This window comes from Hordeum vulgare, chromosome 1H (genome assembly GCF_904849725.1).
Source record: "Hordeum vulgare subsp. vulgare chromosome 1H, MorexV3_pseudomolecules_assembly, whole genome shotgun sequence".
Classification (NCBI taxonomy): domain Eukaryota; kingdom Viridiplantae; phylum Streptophyta; class Magnoliopsida; order Poales; family Poaceae; genus Hordeum; species Hordeum vulgare.
The window spans coordinates 98,015,762-98,038,780 of record NC_058518.1 but is presented as its reverse complement, the minus strand read 5'-3'; the positions used below and the strand labels follow the sequence as shown (position 1 = coordinate 98,038,780).

The 23,019-nt window shown below is 41.9% G+C and overlaps 1 protein-coding gene across 2 annotated transcripts; it reads left to right on the top strand.

The window, feature by feature from the left end:
* The first annotated feature begins 766 nt into the window (after positions 1-766).
* On the top strand, positions 767-13,267 carry LOC123426175 (DNA-directed RNA polymerase IV subunit 1). Of its 2 annotated transcripts, none has more exons than XM_045109960.1 (19): positions 767-814; positions 1,843-1,927; positions 2,003-2,123; positions 2,203-2,327; positions 2,828-2,872; positions 2,948-3,208; positions 3,981-4,136; positions 4,551-4,688; positions 5,592-7,445; positions 7,536-7,705; positions 7,918-7,978; positions 8,072-8,190; positions 9,611-9,753; positions 10,030-10,259; positions 10,386-10,559; positions 10,760-10,897; positions 11,607-11,794; positions 11,910-12,021; positions 12,716-13,267. In XM_045109960.1, exons 2-19 carry the CDS (start codon positions 1,844-1,846, stop codon positions 12,893-12,895), a joined length of 4,299 nt encoding a protein of 1,432 aa, XP_044965895.1. In that variant the 5' UTR covers positions 767-814; position 1,843; the 3' UTR covers positions 12,896-13,267. The 2 variants fall into 2 exon arrangements, with proteins under 2 accessions (XP_044965895.1, XP_044965890.1); XM_045109955.1 differs by lacking the exon at positions 767-814 and adding an exon at positions 1,006-1,376.
* The last annotated feature ends 9,752 nt before the right edge of the window (positions 13,268-23,019 follow it).

The following is a 23,019-nucleotide window of genomic DNA, read 5'->3' as shown; positions in this document are numbered from 1 at the left end:
TCAATGTAGACGCTGCTGTATCACACGACTGTAGAAAGGGAGTGGCAGCCGCTATATGTCGTGACCGCGATGGTCTTTTCCAAGGAGCTTGAGCGATGGTTTTCAAGGATATAGGGGATGCACCTACACTCGAAGCTCTGGCGATCCAGAAGGCTTTTGCCCTAGCAAATGATCTATACATTCAGCGTATACATGTTGCTTCGGATTGCAAGGTGATGGTTGATGATATCAAGGACAAGCAGCCTACAACATACAGTGTTATTTTACATGAAATTTTAGAACACAAATCGTCTTTTCAGGCATGCAATGTTGTGCATGAATATATGAGCTCGAATGTCGAGACTCACAATTTAGCGAAATATGTTTTGAGGTTAGGGAAAGGCTGACATGTATGGCTAGGCACCCCGGGAGATTTATCATTTGTACCTTTAAACATTTATCAATAAAGTTTTACGAGATTGTCTAAAATAAAATAAAATAAGAGAAAGTCTTACTCAATTTTTTTAGTAATACTTCCTCTGCAAATTAATATAAAAATATTTAGGTTATTAAAATAATGTTTTAAATGCTTTTATATTAGTTTATGAAGGGAGTAGAAAGGAAAAGAGATGTAGGGAGTACTCTGCGTGTCTGCTCGTCAGCCAGCCCGAGGCCCCGAGCCGCCGAGCGCCTCCTCTCCCTCGCTCGAACGCGGCCCGCGCGGGCGCCCGCCGCCGCCTCTCCCGTCGGCGACCGCGGTCAGCCGGCCGGACGCCGCCGCCCCTCCCGCGGGCCACCGCCGCGTGCAGCGCTCCGCTCCCGGGTTTGTGTTCCGGTAATCCTCCCGACCTCTGCAGCGCCCGCTGTCCGACTCTTCTCTCAGCTCAGGTGGTTCTCTTCAGCTCCCAGGTTCGCGGTCAGTCTTGTTTGATTCCCCCCGCCTGCCGTTTGGACCGAGGAAGAAGGCGCAGTGACGTCAGGGAATCAGTGCCGCCTCTCCCGGCGGACTGCCCAAAAAAAACCCCGGTTCTGGCTCGCTCTCTCGCCCGCAAATTTCCAAAAGGCCCAAACCCCCAGGTCGGTGGAGCGCGGCGCCCCAACCCCGAGACCAAATATTCTCCCCTCCCTTGCCTTTCCGCAGCCGCAGCTGTTCGTCCGTCTCTGAACCGATTAGGATTCAAGAGAGAGAGAGAGAGAAGATTCTCTTTACCGTTCACCCCTCCTCCTCCTCCTCCTCTTCGTCTCCGTGTCCTAGCCCTCCCCCTCCGCTCTCCCTCGCGCGCAGATTGCTGCGCCGGCGGCGTCGGGCCCCCCCCGCAAGCGAGGCGCCGCCGCCGCCGCCGCCTTCCACCACTCCTGGGATTCGACTAGGGGCGGGTTGGTTCCGTCCTCTGCAGGTGAGGCGCCCTGGCTCTGCCTCTCCGTGGAGGTTTTTTCGTAGGCTATTTTGTTTTCCTTCCTGCACTTCGATCCTGCATTATCTTCCTATATAAACCCTCTCCGGATCAACAAACCGAGCCGTGCTGTCAAATTCCTGTTAATTGGTTTCCTGTCTCAAAATTCGTAGGAATTCCAGCGTCCAATCTGACCACATTCTCGCATTCATTCACGCTTTTCCTGCAATTTGGTACTGGTTGTCAGTTCGTGCCTATGGCCCGTTTGCTCCGGTTCTGCTATCAGCTGTCCGATTTTATACGAGTGCTCGAGATTGAGATGCGATTCCTGTTTCCTTAGCAATGCCTGTAGAAGTTTGCTGTTCCATCAAACTATTTCTTCTTGTATTAACGATTTAGATTCCATTCCTTTCCGTATGCCATCATCCACTTCTGTCGGTATGACATTTTCTATGTTTTCGTTCTGCAGGATGGAGGAGCCAAATGCTGAAGTGGGCATACCAACCGTGGAGCTGAGAGGCATCACATTCGATCTCATGACCAATACAGAGATGGTAAGCTTTTACTTTGCCTCGACAAATTTTGCCCGCGAAAAGAGGAATATACCTAAAGCTGATGTGCATTTCCAGGAAAAGTCGAGCAGCGCGAGCATTGTAGAACCATCTGATGTCACTAGTGCCAAGTTGGGATTACCAAATGGGGCACCGCAGTGTGAGACTTGCGGAGCGCAGACTGTGCGTGAATGCGACGGTGAGTAATATTAAGCATTCAGCATCAAATTTATGTGGTTGTTCCTAATCCAAAATAAATTGACGTGTCGAAATTTTAGGTCATTCTGGCGTGATTAAGCTGCCTGCAACTGTGCTCAACCCGCATCTATTTGAGGAAGTTGTCCAGTTACTGAATCAGACATGTCCTGGCTGCCACACTCCAAAGCAGAACAGAGATTCAAAGGTTTGTAATACCCAGATTAACCTAGTTCATCCTGATTTAGCTATTTATTCTCTTGATATTTTATAAAGGTGTCATACCTTATGGGCCATAGCACCTCTGGACAATAAGGTCCTTGGTCAAAAACTCTCATTGTTGATCTGCTGAACTAATTCGTGCTGCTAAGTCCTGCATATACAAAATAAAAGGCCGTAAAACAAATATTGGTACTGTTGTCATAGCTAGTGCATCTTTTTGGATTTCCGCTTTTCCCATGCCTAATTATCTTTAAACTAACTCTGCAATGTGGAGACCAAGCTTTATACTGATTTCTAACATTTTATTTGTTTGAACTTTTGGAATTTGTGAGACAATATATTTACATTTCAAAAGCACATCAGAAGATATGTAGGCATTGCAAAAAATAATATAGAAACTATGCATGCGGAAGCACCTCTCTTTTTTGGTATATCGAGTTGGTGCATATTTATATTCCTCTAATATGTTGATTTTTGTTGTCGAAGAGGTCGAATGGGGCAACGAGTCAAGCAACTTGCAAGTATTGCTCAGTAAGTGCATGTTCAACGTCTTGGCCTGTATTTCTGCCCTATCATATTAAACCTTGACCCTTTTTTGCTGAACAGAAGGATGGCACTAAACAATACCCTGATGTTATCTTTAAGGCACTGACAAGCCCAAGAATAACACTGTCCAAGGCTAAAGTTCAACACGACTATAACTTTATGGACAAAATTTCGATTACTGCAGAAGTTGCTGGCAGAGTGACAGACAAGTCCAATAATAATGGTTCATGTGAAGTTCTTCCCTTGGACTATTGGGATTTTGTACCTCATCACCACCCCCCTCAATCAAATATGACCAAGATATTATTGTCTCCATACCAAGTAAGTACTCCCCCCGGTCCATATTAATTGTCGCAGCTTTAGTATAAAGTTTTACTAAAGCTGTGACAATTAATATGGATCGAAGGGAGTATTTGCTATTCAAGTAATATTAGTATAACGTGTTGGCTTGCAGAGCAGATTTGGTTTTGCTGCAGCATCGTTTCATGTTCCTTCTTTTGAGAAAATATTCTATATTATTGTCTGACAATTCATCAACTTTGTCCCTGCCATATTTTTCTCAAAGCGTCAAGTGTATGGAATTATAAGACAATTTAAAGGGGATTTCAGGTTGCTTGTGTTGTTTTGAATATTTTATAACACGCAGAAAACAGAACACAACAAACATGATGAGATCCAGAAATGATATATCATTATTACTATCTGGCAAAATGGTTTTGCATGACCATTAAGGCAATACACTTGGTCAACTATGATGCATTACCAACTCTCTGCATAAAAGTGGACGCAGAATGTGCTCAGAAGGTGTAAATTGACCCATCCACTTTTCGGTGAAATTATAATGCACCTCTAGTTTTGTTCAGTGTACGGTGTGTGGATGAAAAATATAATTAAGTGATAAGGGAAACTGGGGCAATGCTATTTTCTCAAAGCTTCTTTTGGAAGGTGGTATGCATACTCTTGTTGGCCACTGCACTGGTATTGCTATACTACAGTGTATTTCCTTCAAACGTAGTAAATGGCAAGCAACCGACCATATAATTTTAAAATATTTCTTATGGTTAAAACCTTATTTCCTTTATCACATTTGCAGGTCTCTCACATATTGGAACAACTTGATCCTGAGCTATTTAGCCGGTTTGCGTCAAGGCTGGAGCTAATTTTCCTGTCGTGTTTGCCGGTGACTCCTAACTTCCATCGCGTGGCGGAGTTGCCCTATGGGTTTTCAGATGGCCCTCGCTTAGCTTATGTAAGTGCTAGACCTCTACGGTGAACTTCATACCAAAGATTATTTTCTGTATCATCCCTTCAACGTTTTCTAACAATTTCCCCCTTAAATACTTTTGTTAAATACAACCAAATCCTCTGTATGGTGTAAGGATTTACATCTGACAGTGAGTTAACAACAAATCATTTATTAATCAATGAGAGAACCTAGGCTAGTCTTCCTACATCTAATTAAATGATTCACCACTATTCCGTCTAATATACTCTTACACAATGCTGTTGCCAAAACAAGGCAGTATTCTCTCTGGCTTCCTTATAGGTTTGTTGAGCATGCTTGTTTTATTGTGGTCTGATGCACATACTTGGTGCATATCTGGCTTGTGTTGGTGTCGTAATTATGGACTTATATATCTTTTCATTCCATGTTTGGACATAGGATGACCTGACAAAAGCTTACAAGAGGACGATTGATGTTGGTAGGAAACTTGATGACTTGCGTCAGCATCCACAGTTCAGTGTTTTTGCAAGTTCACTTGTCACAAGCCGAGTTGTGGAGTGCCTCAAATTGTCGAAGGCAAGGGAGCTGATATCTTGTTTTATTTCAGTATCGATGTTGCATGATTATATGTCTGCAATAATATTTGCATAGCATGATCCACGTTATCCAGATAATTTTCCCTATTTTTCTCAGTTTTACTAAAAATTATACACTGTCAGAGCCTCCCCTGCAGTTTTCCGGTCAAGTTCTGCCGTATTGTCAGATCTGTATATACTTCAATAAAAAACAATTAAACCAAAGTCTGTACTTCATAACCTCAACCCAACACACACTTGTGCGCGCACCACTTCTCTGTCGTAATCCAGTAAAAAGACATGTTAGCTTATTTGATGTGGATCTTAAAAGCATCATAACAGTCCTTTTAATATGGTTAGTTTAGGTGTGTCTTATTTGAAGCAGCTCTTGTTTATTTTGTTTCCACTCACACATATGGAGTTATGCATTTGAGAGTATTATCTGGTTCCCATTTTTGTCCATCCCTTTTCCTTTATTTGCTTTCCATCTCCAAACATGCACTTAGTAGTTGACTTTCACCATATGATAGTCAAATTGTTCTGGCACTTTACCTGATTGTAGTGGAGAATAGCGCATGCACCAATCTTCCAACTTGATATGTTGCCCTCTGTAAACAGATTAAACACAACCGACAAAACATAGCTGTTTCATCTAGTCCCCGCTAAGTTTAATTCAGTTAATTTTGAAGGATGAGTATCGGGTTCAGTGGAAGAAAAGTTTTTATTTGAAGAGAACATATTTATTTTATCTTCATGGCCTACAAGTTATGATTGATATCTAGCTGTTTATTTTTGTTATTATTTCAAAACAAATAATTACCACTATGTAGTTTGAGGTGGCATTGTGATTACCGCTTATGTCATATGCTTTCACTTGCTTTTTAACATTTTTATTTATTTGCAGTTACACTCTAAAAAGACAGATAAGGAATCATCAACAGACACACATGGAATGAAATGGTTGAAGGATGCCATTCTCAGCAAACGGTCCGATAATGCTTTTCGGGGTACTATGGTCGGTGATCCAAAGATTAGATTGCATGAAATTGGCATCCCTGTGGATTTAGCTTCGAACTTGGTTGTTTCTGAGCATGTTAACTCCTATAACTTTGACAGCATAAATTCGAAATGCAACCATTACCTTCTTGCCAATGAAGTTCTAGTCATTAAGCGCAGTGGAAAGACAATTCTTGTTCGGAAGCCAAATCAGCTGGTAATTGGTGACACTGTGCACAGGCTATTGCAGGATGGTGATCTTATTCTTATCAATAGGCCACCGTCAGTACATCAACACTCCCTTATTGGACTCTCTGCAAAATTACTCCCAATTCAGTCGGTTCTTTCAATCAACCCACTGTGTTGTGCACCACTCGCGGGAGATTTTGATGGGGACTGTTTGCATGGATATGTCCCACAGTCCATACAGTCAAGAGTTGAGCTTGGGGAGCTAGTTAGTTTGAGCCACCAACTATTGAACGCGCAAGATGGGCGAAGTTTGGTGTCATTAACACATGACTCTCTAGCTGCAGCATATCTGTTAACAAGCTCAGAGGTTTTACTAAAGAAAACTGAAATCCAGCAATTTCAAATGTTATTACATCCACTCTCGCCGACACCAGGGCCAGCAATAATGAAATCTATACACTCTCATGGTCCACTGTGGACCGGTAAGCAGTTGTTCAGCATGCTGCTTCCGTCTGATATGAGTTTCAGCATTGAGTCTAAGGTACACATCATAGACGGTGAAGTTCTTGCCTGCCCATCTGAATCTTTTTGGCTGCAGAATAGCATATCTGGCCTTTTTTCCTTCATGTTCAAACAATATGGCGACACGGCTCTTGAGTTACTCTCTTCTGCTCAGGATGTACTATGTGAGTTTTTAACCATGAGGGGTTTAAGTGTCAGTCTTTCGGATATCTATCTGTTCCCAGACCACGACTCGAGGAGAAAACTAGCTGATGGAGTTAATCTGGCATTGGATGACGCTGAAGAGGCTTTTCGTATTAAACAGATATTGCTAAGTCCAGATTCCATTCCAATTCTGAAATGTTATGACGACTGTGCTGATTTATCACAATCTTATGAACAGTCCGATTTCATTCAGAGCAATCTGCCAATTATAAAATCTTCAATCATGGCATTTAAGAGTGTATTCAGTGATCTTCAGAAGATGGTTCAACAGCACACAGCCAGAAATAATTCAATGATGATAATGACTAATGCAGGAAGTAAGGGTAGCATGTTGAAGTTTGTGCAACAAACTGCATGCGTTGGTCTTCAACTTCCAGCAAGCAGATTCCCCTTTAGAATTCCGTCGGAACTCTCATGTGCCAGCTGGAATAGGCATAAATCTGAGGGCAGGGGTGAATGCTTGGGAGGCCAAAACTTGTATGCTGTGATCAGGAATTCCTTTGCTGGTGGTTTAAATCCGTTGGAGTGTCTTCTTCATTCGATATCTGGCAGAGCAAACTTCTTCAGTGAGAATGCAGATGTTCCCGGGACTTTAACAAGAAAACTAATGTATCACCTGAGGGATTTATATGTTGCTTATGATGGGACTGTTAGAAGTTCTTATGGGCAGCAGATAATGCAGTTCACTTATGATACTGCTGAAGACATGTGCAGTGATCGCAATCTGGAAGGTGAACTTGGTGCCCCTGTTGGTTCGTGGGCTGCTTGTTCCATTTCAGAAGCTGCATATGGAGCTTTGGATCACCCAGTGAACAGCTTAGAGGAATCTCCTCTCATGAATTTGCAGGTTACACTCTTTTACTATATTGTTTCATGGCCCATGATTATTGTGATGTCTCTTTTCTTTCTTCTGATACTACTTTAACGTTAATTTCAGGATGTATTGAAGTGCCAGAAGGGTGGTACTTCTATGGATCATGTTGGTTTGCTTTTCCTGTCAAAGAATCTAAAAAAATATAGATATGGTTTGGAGTATGCATCGCTAGAAGTTAAGGATTATCTCGAGCCAGTGAACTTCTCTGATTTGGTTGACACCGTCATGGTCCTGTCAGTACATCTGAATCATCTTTTTTCCTATCACTTTATGTTGCACTCCCTCCAATCCATATTAATTGTCTTAGATTTGTCTAGATACAGATGTATTTAGACACGTTTTAGTGTTGCATACATCCATATCTAGACTAATCTAAGACAAGTAATATGGATCAAAGGGAGTAATATTTTATAATAATTAATGATTTTTGCATTTTGTTTTGCAGACATGGGGGATGTCAGTCAACAAAAGGAAGTCCATGGACTACTCATTTTCATCTAAGCCAGGTCTTATTCTTTCGAAGTAATCACATTTCCTATTTTACAAGGATCATTAAGCTGATGTCTTAAATAATTATTTAAACTTGTACATACATGCAGGAAATGATGACGAGAAAAAGATTGGGACTAAGACTTGTTGTGGAAGAGCTTACAGAACAATACAATGCCAAAAGAGACAAGTTAAACGATGTGATCCCTAAAGTTTATATTTCGAAGGGGTAAGTTCAGAAACTATTTGGTTCCCATAAAAAAACTGTTCGTGTTAAAACTATAGTATTTAAATGTCTCTCTGTTTCTTTTTGTCTAACCACACTAATTTGCTGTGCCTACTGCTTCCATGTTCTCGCTAACGTGAAAATGAAGATACAGTATATGCCCTGTTAATATACTCAACTCTCCTCTCTGCCCTCGCTCTCAGCGTGGTAATTATCATTAACATTCATAGCAACATATGAGATTCCGTTCATGTTTACAAATCAAGGGATAAACATTTTGGTCTATTGTATTGTATGAAGTAATTGTATTTCAGCAGCATCAGTTTATAGTGTGTGCTTCATTTCTTTGTTGAAATGATAGTTGTCATGAAGGTAAATACTGCTGGGAAGATGGTCAGGCTGCTGTTTGGGGAGGGGTTAGATTAGGGATTGCGAGGATGAAGTAGACGGCATATAGGTTGTAATTCTTCTTGCTTTGATCATTCATCTCAAGGCCTCAAGGGGTCAAGTAACAACCCAAGCTAGGCAACAAACTGAACATCTCGTCCCTAGTTGGTCTAAGGCTTGACTTAAGGGATATCTTCTCCTTAATTGATTACTAATTTCTAGTTAATAATACTATTTCCAAACTTACAGATAACACAATTATATCCCTTAGTTGGAGCCAGCCAGGGCCGTCCGTACCTAGCATAGGTGACCAACCCACACGACAGTGTCAACCTAGCAACCTTTTTTCTCTCCAAATACTAGATTTTAATCTATTCATCATATAGTATTGGTCTTTTTTGGAACACCTATAAAGTTTGCGTCATTTCGTTAAGGAAAACAATAGCTGTTCATGGTAGCAATTCAACTATTCAAGATTCGGATTCTAACCTTGTGTCAGACCCGCGGGCCAAGGGACAATGCTGCTATGTTAGACCAAACCAGCAACAATAAATGAGTTATCATTCTTATTTTGTAGAGTTTGACATCTTAAAATAGTTAAAATTACCACAACAAAATGCTACCTCTGTACCAAAATATAAGACGTTTTTGTAGACTAAACTAGCCTACAAAAATGTCTTATATTTTGATATGGAGGGAGTAGATATTTTGTGTTAGAGGAGCAACTATATAGTGCAAGAGACTTGGAATACAAGGAAGGAAATCTAGACAAATACAGACACCTAGACCAATACTAATACTCCTTAAAAGTTTTTATATAAAAAAATACATTGTATTTAAATCCAATTATTGCACTGCCTGCCCAAGTGATATATACAGATCAATATTTTAACAAACATGTCAGGCATTAGCTGTGAGGTGAATTGTAGGCTATGAAGTGCCTATGTATGGTATACATTATGCGACTGCCTACTTTACTTTTTCTCTTTGAGCTTCTACAATATATATTTTGACATGTAATACTTATACCCTGCAGCAAATGTTCTGCTGACAATGAGTGCAGTAACAGGCAGATTTGTTGCATCACTGTAGTAACACAGGATGAATCAAACTCTATGTCTCAATTGGACACTATCAAGAAAAAGGTGATTCCAAACCTGCTGGCCTTACTAGTGAAAGGTAATTATGGTTTGATAGATTTTCCGAAACATGTTTTCTATATTTGTGCTAAGGAACTCCTTTACTAGATCGAGTTTTAGAACATATAATTTTATTTTTCTATGTTTCATGGTACAAAGGTAAAGTTGTTTTCGCTGCAACTTCTATTATTCAGTCTTCTGATGTTCTGTTCTCATAAATTTGAGGACTATGTTTCAGTATCACATACTAACTTGATTCCTTCAGTACAGAACATGCGGATTATATTTGATGCACAATACTTGTTTTCCTTTGCAGGATTTTTGGAATTTAAGAAAGTTGAGATCCAGTGTCAAGAGGACCGTGAACTTGTTGTGAAAGTTGTTATGTCTGAAGACCATTGCAAGAGTGTGAAGTTTTGGGCTACTCTACAAAAGTCTTGCATAGCAATTATGGAGTTGATTGACTGGGAGCGGAGCCGGCCAGGGAGTGTATATGATATTTTCTGCTCATATGGCATAGACTCAGCATGGAAATATTTTGTTGAAGTATATATTTTCTTCTCTTTGTTTTGGTTTTCACTTCTCTAAACATCCGAGTCAAATTGTTTAGAAGCCTGTTTGCCAGTGATAATTTCTTCTATAGCATTTGATGTTTCCTCATTCCTTGTGCAGTCTTTAAGATCGAAAACTGATGATATTGGAAGGAATATTCGCCGCGAACACTTGCTGGTCGTGGCAAATTGCTTGTCTGTAAGTGGGCAGTTCCATGGACTAAGCAGTCAGGGTTTGAAGCAACAGCGGACTCGATTATCAATCTCATCTCCATTTTCTGAAGCTTGTTTTTCTGTGAGTAATTTAAGCTTCTTGTTTACTACTCCCTCCGTCCGGAAATACTTGTCCTAGGAATGGATGAATCTAGACTTATTTTAGTTATAGATACATCCAATATATCCATTTTTAGGACAAGTATTTCCGGACGGAGGGAGTACAAGATTTGCATTTTTAAAGTGCGGTGAACAAATTTTATTTGATGTCATGTTCTGCAGAGGCCTGCACATACTTTTATAAATGCTGCAAAGAAGTCTACAGTGGACAATCTCTGCGGTACTGTAGATGCAATGGCGTGGGGCAAGGAGCCTTCTACTGGGACATCGGGTCCTTTCAGGATTATGTATTCTGGGAAGGTGAGTATTGTAACTGCTGCCAAATTTAGGCACATGCTTTTTTAGAGGCATTTCATTGTACTTCCAAAACTGAAAAAAGTTAAAGCAAATTGAGGCAATGCCAACTTCATCCGGCTCGATGCCACAACTCATAGATAACCTCTTTGGTAATTTCTGGAAGAGAAAAAACATACTCCCTCCGTTCCTAAATATAAGTCTTTCTAGAGATTTTACTAGAGGACTACATACGGATGTACGTAGACATACTTTAGAGTATATATTCACTCATTTTGCTTCGTATATAGTCACCTAGTGAAATCTCTTAAAAGACTTATATTTAGGAACGGAGGGAGTATATGATAAATATATTGGATTCGATCATCACATACTAGACTAAAGCATGCAAGTACTTACTATAAGCATCAGATTTAACACTAGCTAAGCATATAATCGGATTCACATACTCATATACAACCGCCCTCCACTCCACTGCTATAGATTCATGCATTGTAGTTTTTGAGAGCATAGTGCTAGATATATTTGCCCAGATACCTGTCTATGATCAGGCTGTGGGATACTTGAACTGCCTGTCTCGTGATGTTGGGATTATTTTGTAACCAGTGAGTTAATCTTGGCCAAGTGATAAATGGATAAAAATACGCTTTCTCCTTACTGTACTCGATGCATATACATATGCTTATTTCGATGCTAACATTTAACTTTTCTGCAGGCTCATGCACCCATACCAAATGAGAACATCTATGACTTCCTACATAGCCCTGAAGTTCGGCAAGCGCCGGGTGACGCTTTCTTAAATGGTAGCACCATATCTGTGGAGCAAGATTTTCTTGTTGCCACAGTTGGTATATGGGATAACATTATTGATATGCGCACTTGCTTGCAGAACATGCTACGAGAGTAATGCCCCCATCACTATCCATGGAATTGTATTGTGCATAGTAGTTTTTATCCCATTTGAAGTTTTATATCTTGATTACCTTCCTATATGATGCCATGTTTTACTTGCATGAAGGTACCAATTAAATGAATGTGTTGGGGAGCTAGATAAATCACGTGTAATCGAGGCCCTGAGATTTCATCCCAGAGGGCATGAAAAGATTGGTGCCGGAATAAGAGATATAAAGGTAATATGAATGTGTTTCTGTTTTTCTCACAGCTTCGTCATTCTACAATTGTACTGATATGAATGTCCGCAACTATAGATGACTGTATTAATAGGAATTCTATTGTTTCCCAAAATAGTATGATTGATTTTCTTACATCTTTGTGTGCATCTGTTTATCATTTGGTATATGTGCTAATATTCTCGGTGCTGACATGAGAATGTGCCAATGAACTGTCCACTTAATATGCTTATTGTAAATACCATAGCCGACTACTCCATCCGTTTCTAAATATAAGTCTTTTTAGAAATTTCATTAGGGGATTACATACGGAGCAAAAAATAAATGAATCTACACTCCAAAGTAGTGGCGATTCTAGTGGGCATGCTTCAACAGGCTCAAGCTTGCCCTCTAAAATTGAAGAATGAAAATTTACTACTAGTTCCTAGCCCATCTCAGCACATTGTCTAGTGTCTAGCCTATTGTTTACCCATTCCAATCCTTGTAATGAGAAGTTGAGCCTGCCCTTCATTTCCATTCAAGATTCGCCATTGCTCCAAAGTATGTCTATATACATTCGTATGTAGTCCCCTAGTAAAACCTCTAAAAAAGACTTATATTTAGGAACGAAGGGAGTATTTCGCAGTGCATTATGGTTACTCTTGAATTCTAGCATATTGTTACCGTGAGATGATGTGATGTGTGCTGCTTGCAGATTGGACATCATCCTAGTCACCCAGGAACAAGGTGCTTCATTATGGTACGGGACGACGGTACCACTGAAGACTTTTCTTACAAGAAATGTGTCCAGGGTGCCGCGGATTCTATCTCACCTGAGCTCGGACGTTATATAGAGAGGATACTACGGAACAGAGCAGTTTCATCGCAATGTTAGCAGAGGCCAGGGGTCCATCCTCCTTTTCGAAAAAAAAGAGTAGCACTGATACGATTTCATCTAGTTCAGTTCAGACCATAGGTAGGGAGCATCTGATGTTTTGTCTGACAAGGAGCCATCGAACAGAAGAAGTGGATGACGATCGTCAGTTATCCTAGCGAACTACTGACTGGCGAAGATGCCATGCTTCTTCGCCACCCTTCTGGTAGGAAAAGAACATGTTGCCTTGTAGGGCGATGCCATTCTTTTGTTGTACAACCCTTCTTCTTCTTCTCCTTAGCATTAGCATTAGCATCTGGATAAGTTGGAAGGAAGGGAACTCCATCGTGAACCCTGCTGCGCATCGTTTGTATATAGAAATTTTGGCCCAAATTTGTGCGTGCTCGTTTTATCCACCTTTCAGAAAGTTTCCTGCCATGGTTCCGGCACTTGTTAAGAGGTTACGGCGAGGTTTTTTGGTGCAGCCAAATCTTGGCTCCCATGGTTTTGACTGAGGTTTTTCTCCATGACGTTTGTTACAAGGAGAGATGAGTGATGACTGAGTTCTAGGGACAAAGGGGAGAAGGCCAGCGCAGCGCAAGGGCAACTCTCGGCATCTCGCTCTCTCTCACTTGGATTATTGTCTCTGGCCGAAAGACCTGTATCGACGATGGCAGTGCCCTCGGCGACGTTTCTCTGTTATGAGCATTGTATTTGCAGACATGGCTTGAAAGTTGTACGAGTGCGTTTGGTAGGCTGCATAGAAGCTAACCATGCCCTGGTTGGATGAAAATAGACCGTTTGATTGCGTGCAAGGAGGCCTAGCTTGCATCGCCATGAAACTTACAACGTCCCAGAGCCTGGCTTTCTGGAAACGCTCGGATCAGCCGAAACGAGCTAGGTTAAGTCGGACGCAAAGGCAAAACGCGGCGTAGGGCACAGTGCAGGGGGATTCGGTCGGAAATGATGGGAGGGGGAAATCGGTAGAGGTGGGACAACGTGAAATATACCCTCATCATCCTATTTACTCGTTCATCCCTAGCTCTAGGACAAGCCATCCTCTGTTATTGGCACCGGCGGCGGTGACGACTCAGATCTGTGACTGTGACGACGGTGGCGGCGTTGGTGGCGGCATCAACACTCCCACGCAGCGACAACTGCTTCTCCCCTTCTTCTTCGACTTCGTCCGATCATCCTGGTCTTCGCCATGTCTCCCTCGACCCCGAAGCTGGTAAGCTACCGCCTCCCCTCCTCTGTTAGGACACTTTAGGGTCGGTAGCGCCGTTGCTGACCGCATCATGGATGTCGCTTAGGTTGTCGATGAACGGACAAAGCTTCTAGTCACTACTAGGAAAAAGGCTAGCAGTAACGTTGGTTCTTGGGCTAGCAGTAGCGCGGGTGCTACTGCTACCCCGCTACAGCTAACTTGTAGCAGCAATGCTGGTTGGCACGCGCTACTGCTATCCTTACGCAACAGTAGCGTGGGTTGGTCTAGCGCTACTCGAAACTTTAGCAGTAGCGCGCTTTCATAAACCGTGCTACTACTAATGGTGCATTAACAGTAGCGAGTTTTTAAAAACCGCACAACTACTAAACGAGGGTATTTCTTTTTTATATTCATATTATATTTACACACGGTTATACATATTAATATACAACATCAATAATAATTGTGAAAGAAACAACATTTAGATTAACATGGATGGATGCAAGTGATCAAGTTGAATTAGAGAAAAATAAAATGTTGCGAATCGCAACATCATATTTCCTCTAATTCAATTTGGTCACTTGCACTCATGCTTTAATCTAATATATGTCATATAACTTACCATCCTCTTAATCATTTGACAACTCATCATCATCTTAATCATACCAAGTTAAAATGTCATAAAACAAAAAAAAACACCATAATAATCATCATCCTAATCGATCATGCCAAGTTAATATATGTCATATAAACCAGAAAAACTTCTCTCTCATAGGACCTAGTCTTCTCTCCTAGGTAAAATGTCATAAAACAGAAAAACACCCAAATCTCCATGATGAAGCAAAGAGATCCAATGGTCTCCAACTTGTGGCTTGCGATCCTTCTTTATTTCTCCCAATGCTTCAATTTGAAGTTTTCCTCGTGGTTTGCGCTCAGTCGAGTATTCAAAAACGAAAGGGACGCACTTACTACACTGAGGGAACCCCTCGTCGTCAGACATTTCCTGTGTTCATGATTAAAAGATTAAAAATCGACGACAATTATACCAAAAAGTATTCAACATGGGCCGAGTTTTGGTTTGTGAGGCTTTTCTTGAAAAACTCTCATATCTCATGGTGTATATGGTGCACTCTCTCTCACACTGATATGATGGTGTATGTTGGTGGACACTCCCTCACACTAATATTTTGACCGTCGGTGATGGTCGCACCTCTTCTTCTCTCATGGCGCATTATACCAAGGTATATATCACGAGAAGAGAAGAAGAGGAAATGACCCCATGGTAATAGTCGGTATTCCTCCATCAAGAACATACTGAAAGTCACACAATAAGCATCAAGAACATACTGAAAGTCACACAATAAGCTCCGAGAGACTGAAAGTCAACCCTATAAGCATTAATCAATTAACATTACATTTATGGAGGTCTATGTTTTGCCGGAAAGTCATCTAATGCCTAATCTGACAGAATTTTGGCATAGCTTTTTCTAAAAACAGGACATATCGAGCGCCTGAAATTGCCGGAACGGAAATGAATCAACATTCCGGTAAAACATAGGCCACTCGGAGGTTTCATTTCTTTACATTTGCATTTCAAAAATACTATCTTCAAATTTTCACATTTTCATTTTCATTTCTTCACACGTTCAAACAGAGTTAAGTTCCTTACATTTTCATTTCAAAAAATTCCTATCTTCACATTTTCATTTCAAAAAAACACATGCCTCACATTTTCATTTCATAAAAAAAATACATGCCTCACATTTTTCAGTTCAACATTGTTGGATTTTACTTCTCCCAATAATTTCCCTAAAATCTTCATATATTTTTCATGCAATCGATAATCAATTTATAATGAAACTTCTAAAATTCGATATATGTACTGCAAAAACTAAATTATTCAAATACCCTAGTTCTAACTGAAAGGATCGATATGGTTGACTAGGAGGGGGGGGGGGGTGAATAGGCAACTACCAATTTTTAGCTGGACTTAACAAATTAGCATTAGCAACAAAAGGTTCTCTATGTGAACAACTAGGTGAGCAACCTATATGATGCTAGCCACAAGGATAATAAGTGCAAGCAAAGAATTCACCACAACAATTACGAGTACAAGGTAAAGGTAAGAGATAACCGCAAGTGGAACCGGTGGAGACGAGGATGTGTTACCGAAGTTCCTTCCCTTTGACAGGAAGTACGTCTCTATTGGAGCGGTGTGGAGGCACAATGCTCCCCGAGAAGCCACTAGGGCCACCGTATTCTCCTCACGCCCTCACACAATGCGAGATGCCGTGAATCCACTATTGGTGCCCTTGAAGGCAGCGACCGGACCTTTACACACAAGGTTGGGGCTATCTCCACACAAAGCTTGGAGGCTCCCAACTAGACCACGAAGCTTCACCACAATGGCATGTGGCTTCGAGGTGACCTCAACCGTCTAGGATGCTCACACACCCAAGAGTAACAAGATTCGCAAGGGATTAGTGGGGGGAATCAAATCTCCATTGGTGGAAGTGTAGATCAATGCCTTCTCAAGCAATCCCTAGAAAATCAACAAGTTTGATTGGCTAGGGAGAGAGATTGGGTGAAAGTAAGCTTGTGGAGCAACAATGGAGCTTAGAGAGGTTGAAGGTGAGCTCCTTGAGGAAGAAGATGCCTCTATATAGTGGTGGGCTCAGATCCAACCGTTACTCACCCACCACAATAAAAGACAAGCGGTACTAACGCTCCAGGAGCGGTACTACCGCTCCTGAGAGCAGTACTACCGCTCTGCATCTCGCCAACCACGGTAGTACTGAAATACTACCGTGCCTACTACTGCGGGTGGAAAAGTATGCGAAAAAGCCCGACGGAGCGGTAGTAAAAAAATACTACCGCACTGAGGGCGGTAGTAAAAAATTACTACCACACTGAGGGCGGTAGTACCGCTCCGAGAGCGGTACTACCGCTGGCCTTTTTTGCATAGAGAATGAATATTGGTATGGAGCTCCATTGTAGCCAAAAGAAAGTGGGTACACTAAGTGTGTACGTGATGATTCCACCCAAACCTTTCCGACGCGGACCCCCTCTTCATAGAACGGGTTTCCTACGACTCAAAACCACCAAAGAGAAACGTAGAAAGCGACCGTCTTCGAGAGACTCCGAGGGGCATCAAATCGTCTTGTGCCTAGATATGAATAATCTGAAATGCTCAATGCACAAGATTAGTCCGCACAACTATTGTCATCAACCACTAAAACCACTTAGGAGAAATATGCCCTAACACTAACCCTAACATCTATCCATCCATCCTAGTTCTAACCCTAGTTACTAAAAAAATTCAATGCAGGAGGAGGGATGGAGGGAGAGGGTGGGAGGGAGGGAGGGATGGAGGGAGAGGGTAGGAGGGAGGGAGGGATGGAGGGATGGAGGGAGAGGGTGGAAGGGAGAAGGGGGGGATGGAGGGAGAGGGTGGGAGGGAGACAAACATACCGGGGACGACAACCCATGTGCGACGTTAGGCGATGGCGGCAACGGGCGGCGGCAACAGTAGGCGGCGGCATCAAGGGTAGATGGAGAGGGATAGTGAGGTCGTGCATGCGGGCGAGAGAAGATAAGGTGGGATTAGCAGTAGCGTTGGTCATCGGCCCACGCTGCTGCTAGCCCACCTAGTTGTAGCGCCGGCCTTCCGCCCCGCGCTACTAATATATCCCTACCTGTAGCGCTGGTACGTAACCCACGCTACTACTAAGTAGTAGTAGCGATGCACCCCAACCCCGCGCTACTGCTAAGGTTCTATCTACAAGCTTTCTTCTAGTAGAGAGTTCATGCAACACCGTTGACAGCCGTGGTTCAGGCTTGGATCCTGTTGGTCCATAAGAGAGTTTTTCATCGGAATGAGGGACCTCTCATCTGGTATGGTCCGATGTTACTACGATATAAGGAGAGGATGGCCAATTTGAACTACATCTACAACTCCAACGACACAGAGGCGATGCTGCACATGAAAAGAGATCCTTTCGCCAGGTGAAAGTCCAGTCATCCCTTAATCATATTTTGATGTTGTTGACAACATACACATAGGGAACTAATCATCTCTGTCAAGTGCATTTCAGGTTTTGTTCCCAAGAGATTATTTGTGTGGATCATAACTGACATTTTCACGATACTCAAAGTACGGAGAAACAAGACAAAAAACTCTATATTTTTTGGTTTACTCTTGAGTATAGGGATCTGATGACCCACAAGTATAGGGGATCTATCATAGTCCTTTCGATAAGTAAGAGTGTCGAATCCAACGAGGAGCAGAAGGATCTGACAAGTGGTTTTCAGCAAGGTAATATCTGCAAGCACTCAAATTATCGGTAACAAGTAGTTGTGTGGCAAGATGATTCGTAGCAAGGAGCAAGTAACAAAAGTAACAACGGTGCAGAAAAGTAGCCCAATCCCTTTTGTAGCAAGGGACAAGCCTCGACAAAGTCTTATAGGAGGAAAAACGCTCCCGAGGACACACGGGAATTTCTGTCATGCTAGTTTTCATCATGTTCATATGATTCGCGTTCGTTACTTTGATAGTTTGATATGTGGGTGGACCGGCGCTTGGGTACTGCCCTTACTTGGACAAGCATCCCACTTATGATTAACCCCTCTCGCAAGCATCCGCAACTATGAAAGAAGAATTAAGACAAAGTCTAACCATAGCATTAAACTAGTGGATCCAAATTAGCCCCTTACGAAGCAACGCATAAACTAGGGTTTAAGCTTCTGTCACTCTAGCAACCCATCATCTACTTACTACTTCCCAATGCCTTCCTCTAGGCCCAAATAATGGTGAAGTGTTATGTAGTCGACGTTCACATAACACCACTAGAGGAAAAACAACATACAACACATCAAAATATGTTTTGTGAACTTGGTATTCGTTCGGTAATTTGATATGTTGTATGTTGTTTTTCCTCTAGTGGTGTTTTGTGAACGTCGACTAATTAACACTTCACCATTATTTGGGCCTAGAGGAAAGCATTGGGAAGTATTAAGTAGATGATGGGTTGCTAGAGTGACAGAAGCTTAAACCCTAGTTTATACGTTGCTTCGTAAGGGGCTGATTTGGATCCACTAGTTTAATGCTATGGTTATACTTTATCTTAATTTTTCTTTCGTAGTTGCGGATTGTTGCGAGAGGGGTTAATCATAAGTGGGATGCTTGTCCAAGTAAGGGCAGTACCCAAGCGCTGGTCCACCGACATATCAAACTATCAAAGTAACGAACGCGAATCATATGAACATGATGAAAACTAGTATGACAGAAATTCCCGTGTGTCCTCGGGAGCGTTTTTCCTCCTATAAGACTTTTTTCAGGCTTGTCCCTTGCTACAAAAGGGATTGGCCACTTTGCTGCACCGTTGCTACTTTCGTTACGTGTTGCTTGCTACGAATCATCTCACCACACAATCACTTGTTACCGATAATTTCAGTGCTTGCAGATATTTCCTTGCTGAAAACTACTTGTCAGATCCTTCTGCTCCTCGTTGGGTTCGACACTCTTACTTATCGAAAGGACTACGATTGATCCCCCATACTTGTGGGTCATCAAGACTCTTTTCTGGCGCCGTTGCCGGGGAGTGAATCGCCTTTGGTAAGTAGAACTTGGTAAGGAAACATTCATATAGTGTGCTAAAATTTATTGTCACTTGTCACTATGGATACTAATCCTTTGAGGGTCTTGTTCGGGGTATCTTCACCTCGAACGAGAGCACAAATAGTTGCTCCTCAACCTGCTGCACCTGCTAAAAATATTTTCTTTGAATTTCCTTCGGGTATGCTTGAGAAACTACTGGCTAATCCTTTTACAGGAGATGGAACATCACATCCAGACTTGCATCTAATCTATGTAGATGTAGTTTGTGGTTTATTTAAGCTTGCAGGTTTGCCCGAGGATGAGGTTAAGAAGAAGGTATTTCCTTTATCTTTGAATGATAAGGCGTTGACAGGCTATGTGATGATACTGGATCATGGGACTACAATCGGTTGAAATTGGAATTTCATCAAAAGTTTTATCCTATGCATTTAGTACATCGTGATCGGAATTATATTTATAATTTTTGGCCTCGTGACAGAGAAAGCATCGCTCAAGCTTGGGGGAGGCTTAAATCAATGCTATATTCATGCCCCAATCATGAGCTCTCGAGAGAAATTATCATTCAGAACTTCTATGCTCGGCTTTCTCATGATGATCACACCATGCTTGACACTTCTTGTACCGGTTCTTTTATGAAGAGAGATATTGACTTCAAATTGAATTTATTGGAGAGAATTAAATGCAACTCTGAAGATTGGGAGCTTGAAGAAGTTAAGGAGTCGGGTATGAATTTCACGTTTGATTGCGTTAAATCGTTTGTTGAGACAAATACTTTTTGTGACTTTAGCGCTAAGTATGGACTTGACACTGAGATAGTAGCTTCATCGTGTGAATCATTTACTGCTCATATTGATCTCCCCAAAGAGAAGTGGTTTAAATATCATCCTCCTTTAGAAGTCAATGTGGTTAAACCCACTCCAGTTGAAGAGAAAGTCATTGCCTATAATGATCCTGTTGTTCCCAGTGCTTACATTGAGAAACCACCTTTCCCTGTTAGGATAAATGATCATTCTAAAGCTTCAACTGTTATATGTAGAGGCTACATTAGAACACCTACACCCCGTGAGAAAATTAGAGTTGAACCTAGCATTGCTATTATCAAAGAACTTCTGTCCGACGATGTTGAGGGACATAATATTCACTTCTGTGAAGATGCTGCTAGAATTGCTAAACCTCACGTTAGAGACAAACACATGCCTGTTGTTGGCATGCCTGTGGTTTCTATTAAAATAGGAGATCATTGTTATCATGGTTTATGTGACGTGGGTGCTAGTGTTAGTGCAATACCTCAATCCTTATATGATGAAATTAAAGACGAGATTGCACCTCTTGAGATAGAGCCCATTGATGTCACTATTCAGCTTGCCAACAGAGATACTATCTGCCCTGTGGAAATTGTTAGGGATGTTGAAGTCTTATGTGGTAAAACGAATTATCCTGTTGATTTCCTCGTTCTTGCTACTGCACAAGATAGCTTTTGTCCCATCATATTTGGTAGACCTTTCTCAACACTCTCAATGCTCATATTGATTGTGAGAAGCAAACTGTCACTGTTGGCTTTGAAGGTGTGTCACATGAGTTCAATTTCTCTAAGTTTGGTAGACAACCTCATGAAAAGGAGTTGCCTAGTAGGGATGAAACTATTGCCTTAGCCTCTATTGTCGTGCCCCCTACTGATCCCTTAGAGCAATACTTCCTTGAGCATGAAAATGATATGCATATGGATGAAAGGGATGAGATAGATAGAGTTGTCTTAGAACAATATCCTATCCTTAAGAATAACTTGCATGTTGGACTGCTTGGGGATCCACCCCCACCAAAGGATGATCCTGTGTTCGAGCTTAAACAGTTGCCTGATACTCTTAAGTATGCCTATCTTGATGAAAAAGAGATATATCCTGTTATAATTAGTGCTAGCCTCTCAGAGCATGAAGAAAAGAAGTTACTAAAAACTCTGAGAAAGTGTCGGTGAATACTCACAACATATGCCATAGGTATGTTAAAGTCGGTGAGAACCGAAGGGACAAAGGAGGGCGCTCGGAACGAGGTTGGTACAAGCAAGGAACACACGATGTACCCAGGTTCAGGGCTCTCCGTAGAGATAAGACCCCTAGTCCTGCCAGAGTGTTTGATGTATAGGGATGGATTACAATGTTGCTCCTGGAGCTGTGTTGGGAGGAGGAAGAGGGGAGTGATGTCCGTTGTGCTACTGCACAAAAGACCTTCCGGTGGCGCTAGAAATGGTCACGTTGACGGCACCAGGAATCCTTCTGCGTTGGTATTCCCTCGAAGCGGAGAGGATGATGTAGCACAGCGGAGGTAAGTATTTCCCTCAGTTTGAGAACCAAGGTATCAATCCGGCGGAGGAGTATCTCAAGATCCTGCACAAACACAAAAACTTGCACCCAACACTATGAAGGGTTGTCAATCCCTTATAGATTGTTTGCCAAGTGAGAACTGAAAGCACCAAAGTAACAAAGCAAAGTAAAAGAGGAGTTGTAAACGATGGATGTGAATAGACCCGGGGGCCATAGTGTTTACTAGTGGCTTCTCTCATGAAAGCAAGTAGACGGTGGGTGAACAAATTACTGTCGAGCAATTGATAGAACTGTGCAGAGTCGTGACGATATCTAGGCAATGATTATTTCTATAGGCATCACGTCCGAAATAAGTAGACCAATACTTTCTGCATCTACTACTATTACTCCACACGTCGACCACTATCCAACATGCATCTAGTGTATTAAGTCCATAAGAACAGAGTAACGCCTTAAGCAAGATGACATGATGTAAAGGGATAATCTCAAACCAATGATATAAACCCCATCTTTTTACCCTTGATGGAAACTGCTTGATGTGTGCCTTGCTGCCCCTACTGTCACTGGGAAAGGTCACCACATGGCAGAACCCAAAACCAAGCACTTCTCCCATTGCAAGAATCATAGATCTAGTTGGCCAAACAAAACCCAAGACTCGGAGAGACTTACAAGGATATCAAATCATGCATATAAGAAATCATCAAAGACTCAAATATAAATCATAGATAATCTGATCACAAGTCCACAATTCATCGGATCTCGACAAACACACCGCCAAAGAAGATTACATCGGATAGATCTCCATGAAGATCATGGAGAACTTTGTATTGAAGATCCAAGAGAGAGAAGAAGCCATCTAGCTACTAACTACGGACCCGTAGGTCTGAAGTGAACTACTCACGAGTCATTGGAGGGGCGATGATGATGATGAAGAAGCCCTCCAACTCCAAAGTCCCCTCCGGCAGGGCGCCGGGAAGGGTCTCCAGATGAGATCTCGTGGAAA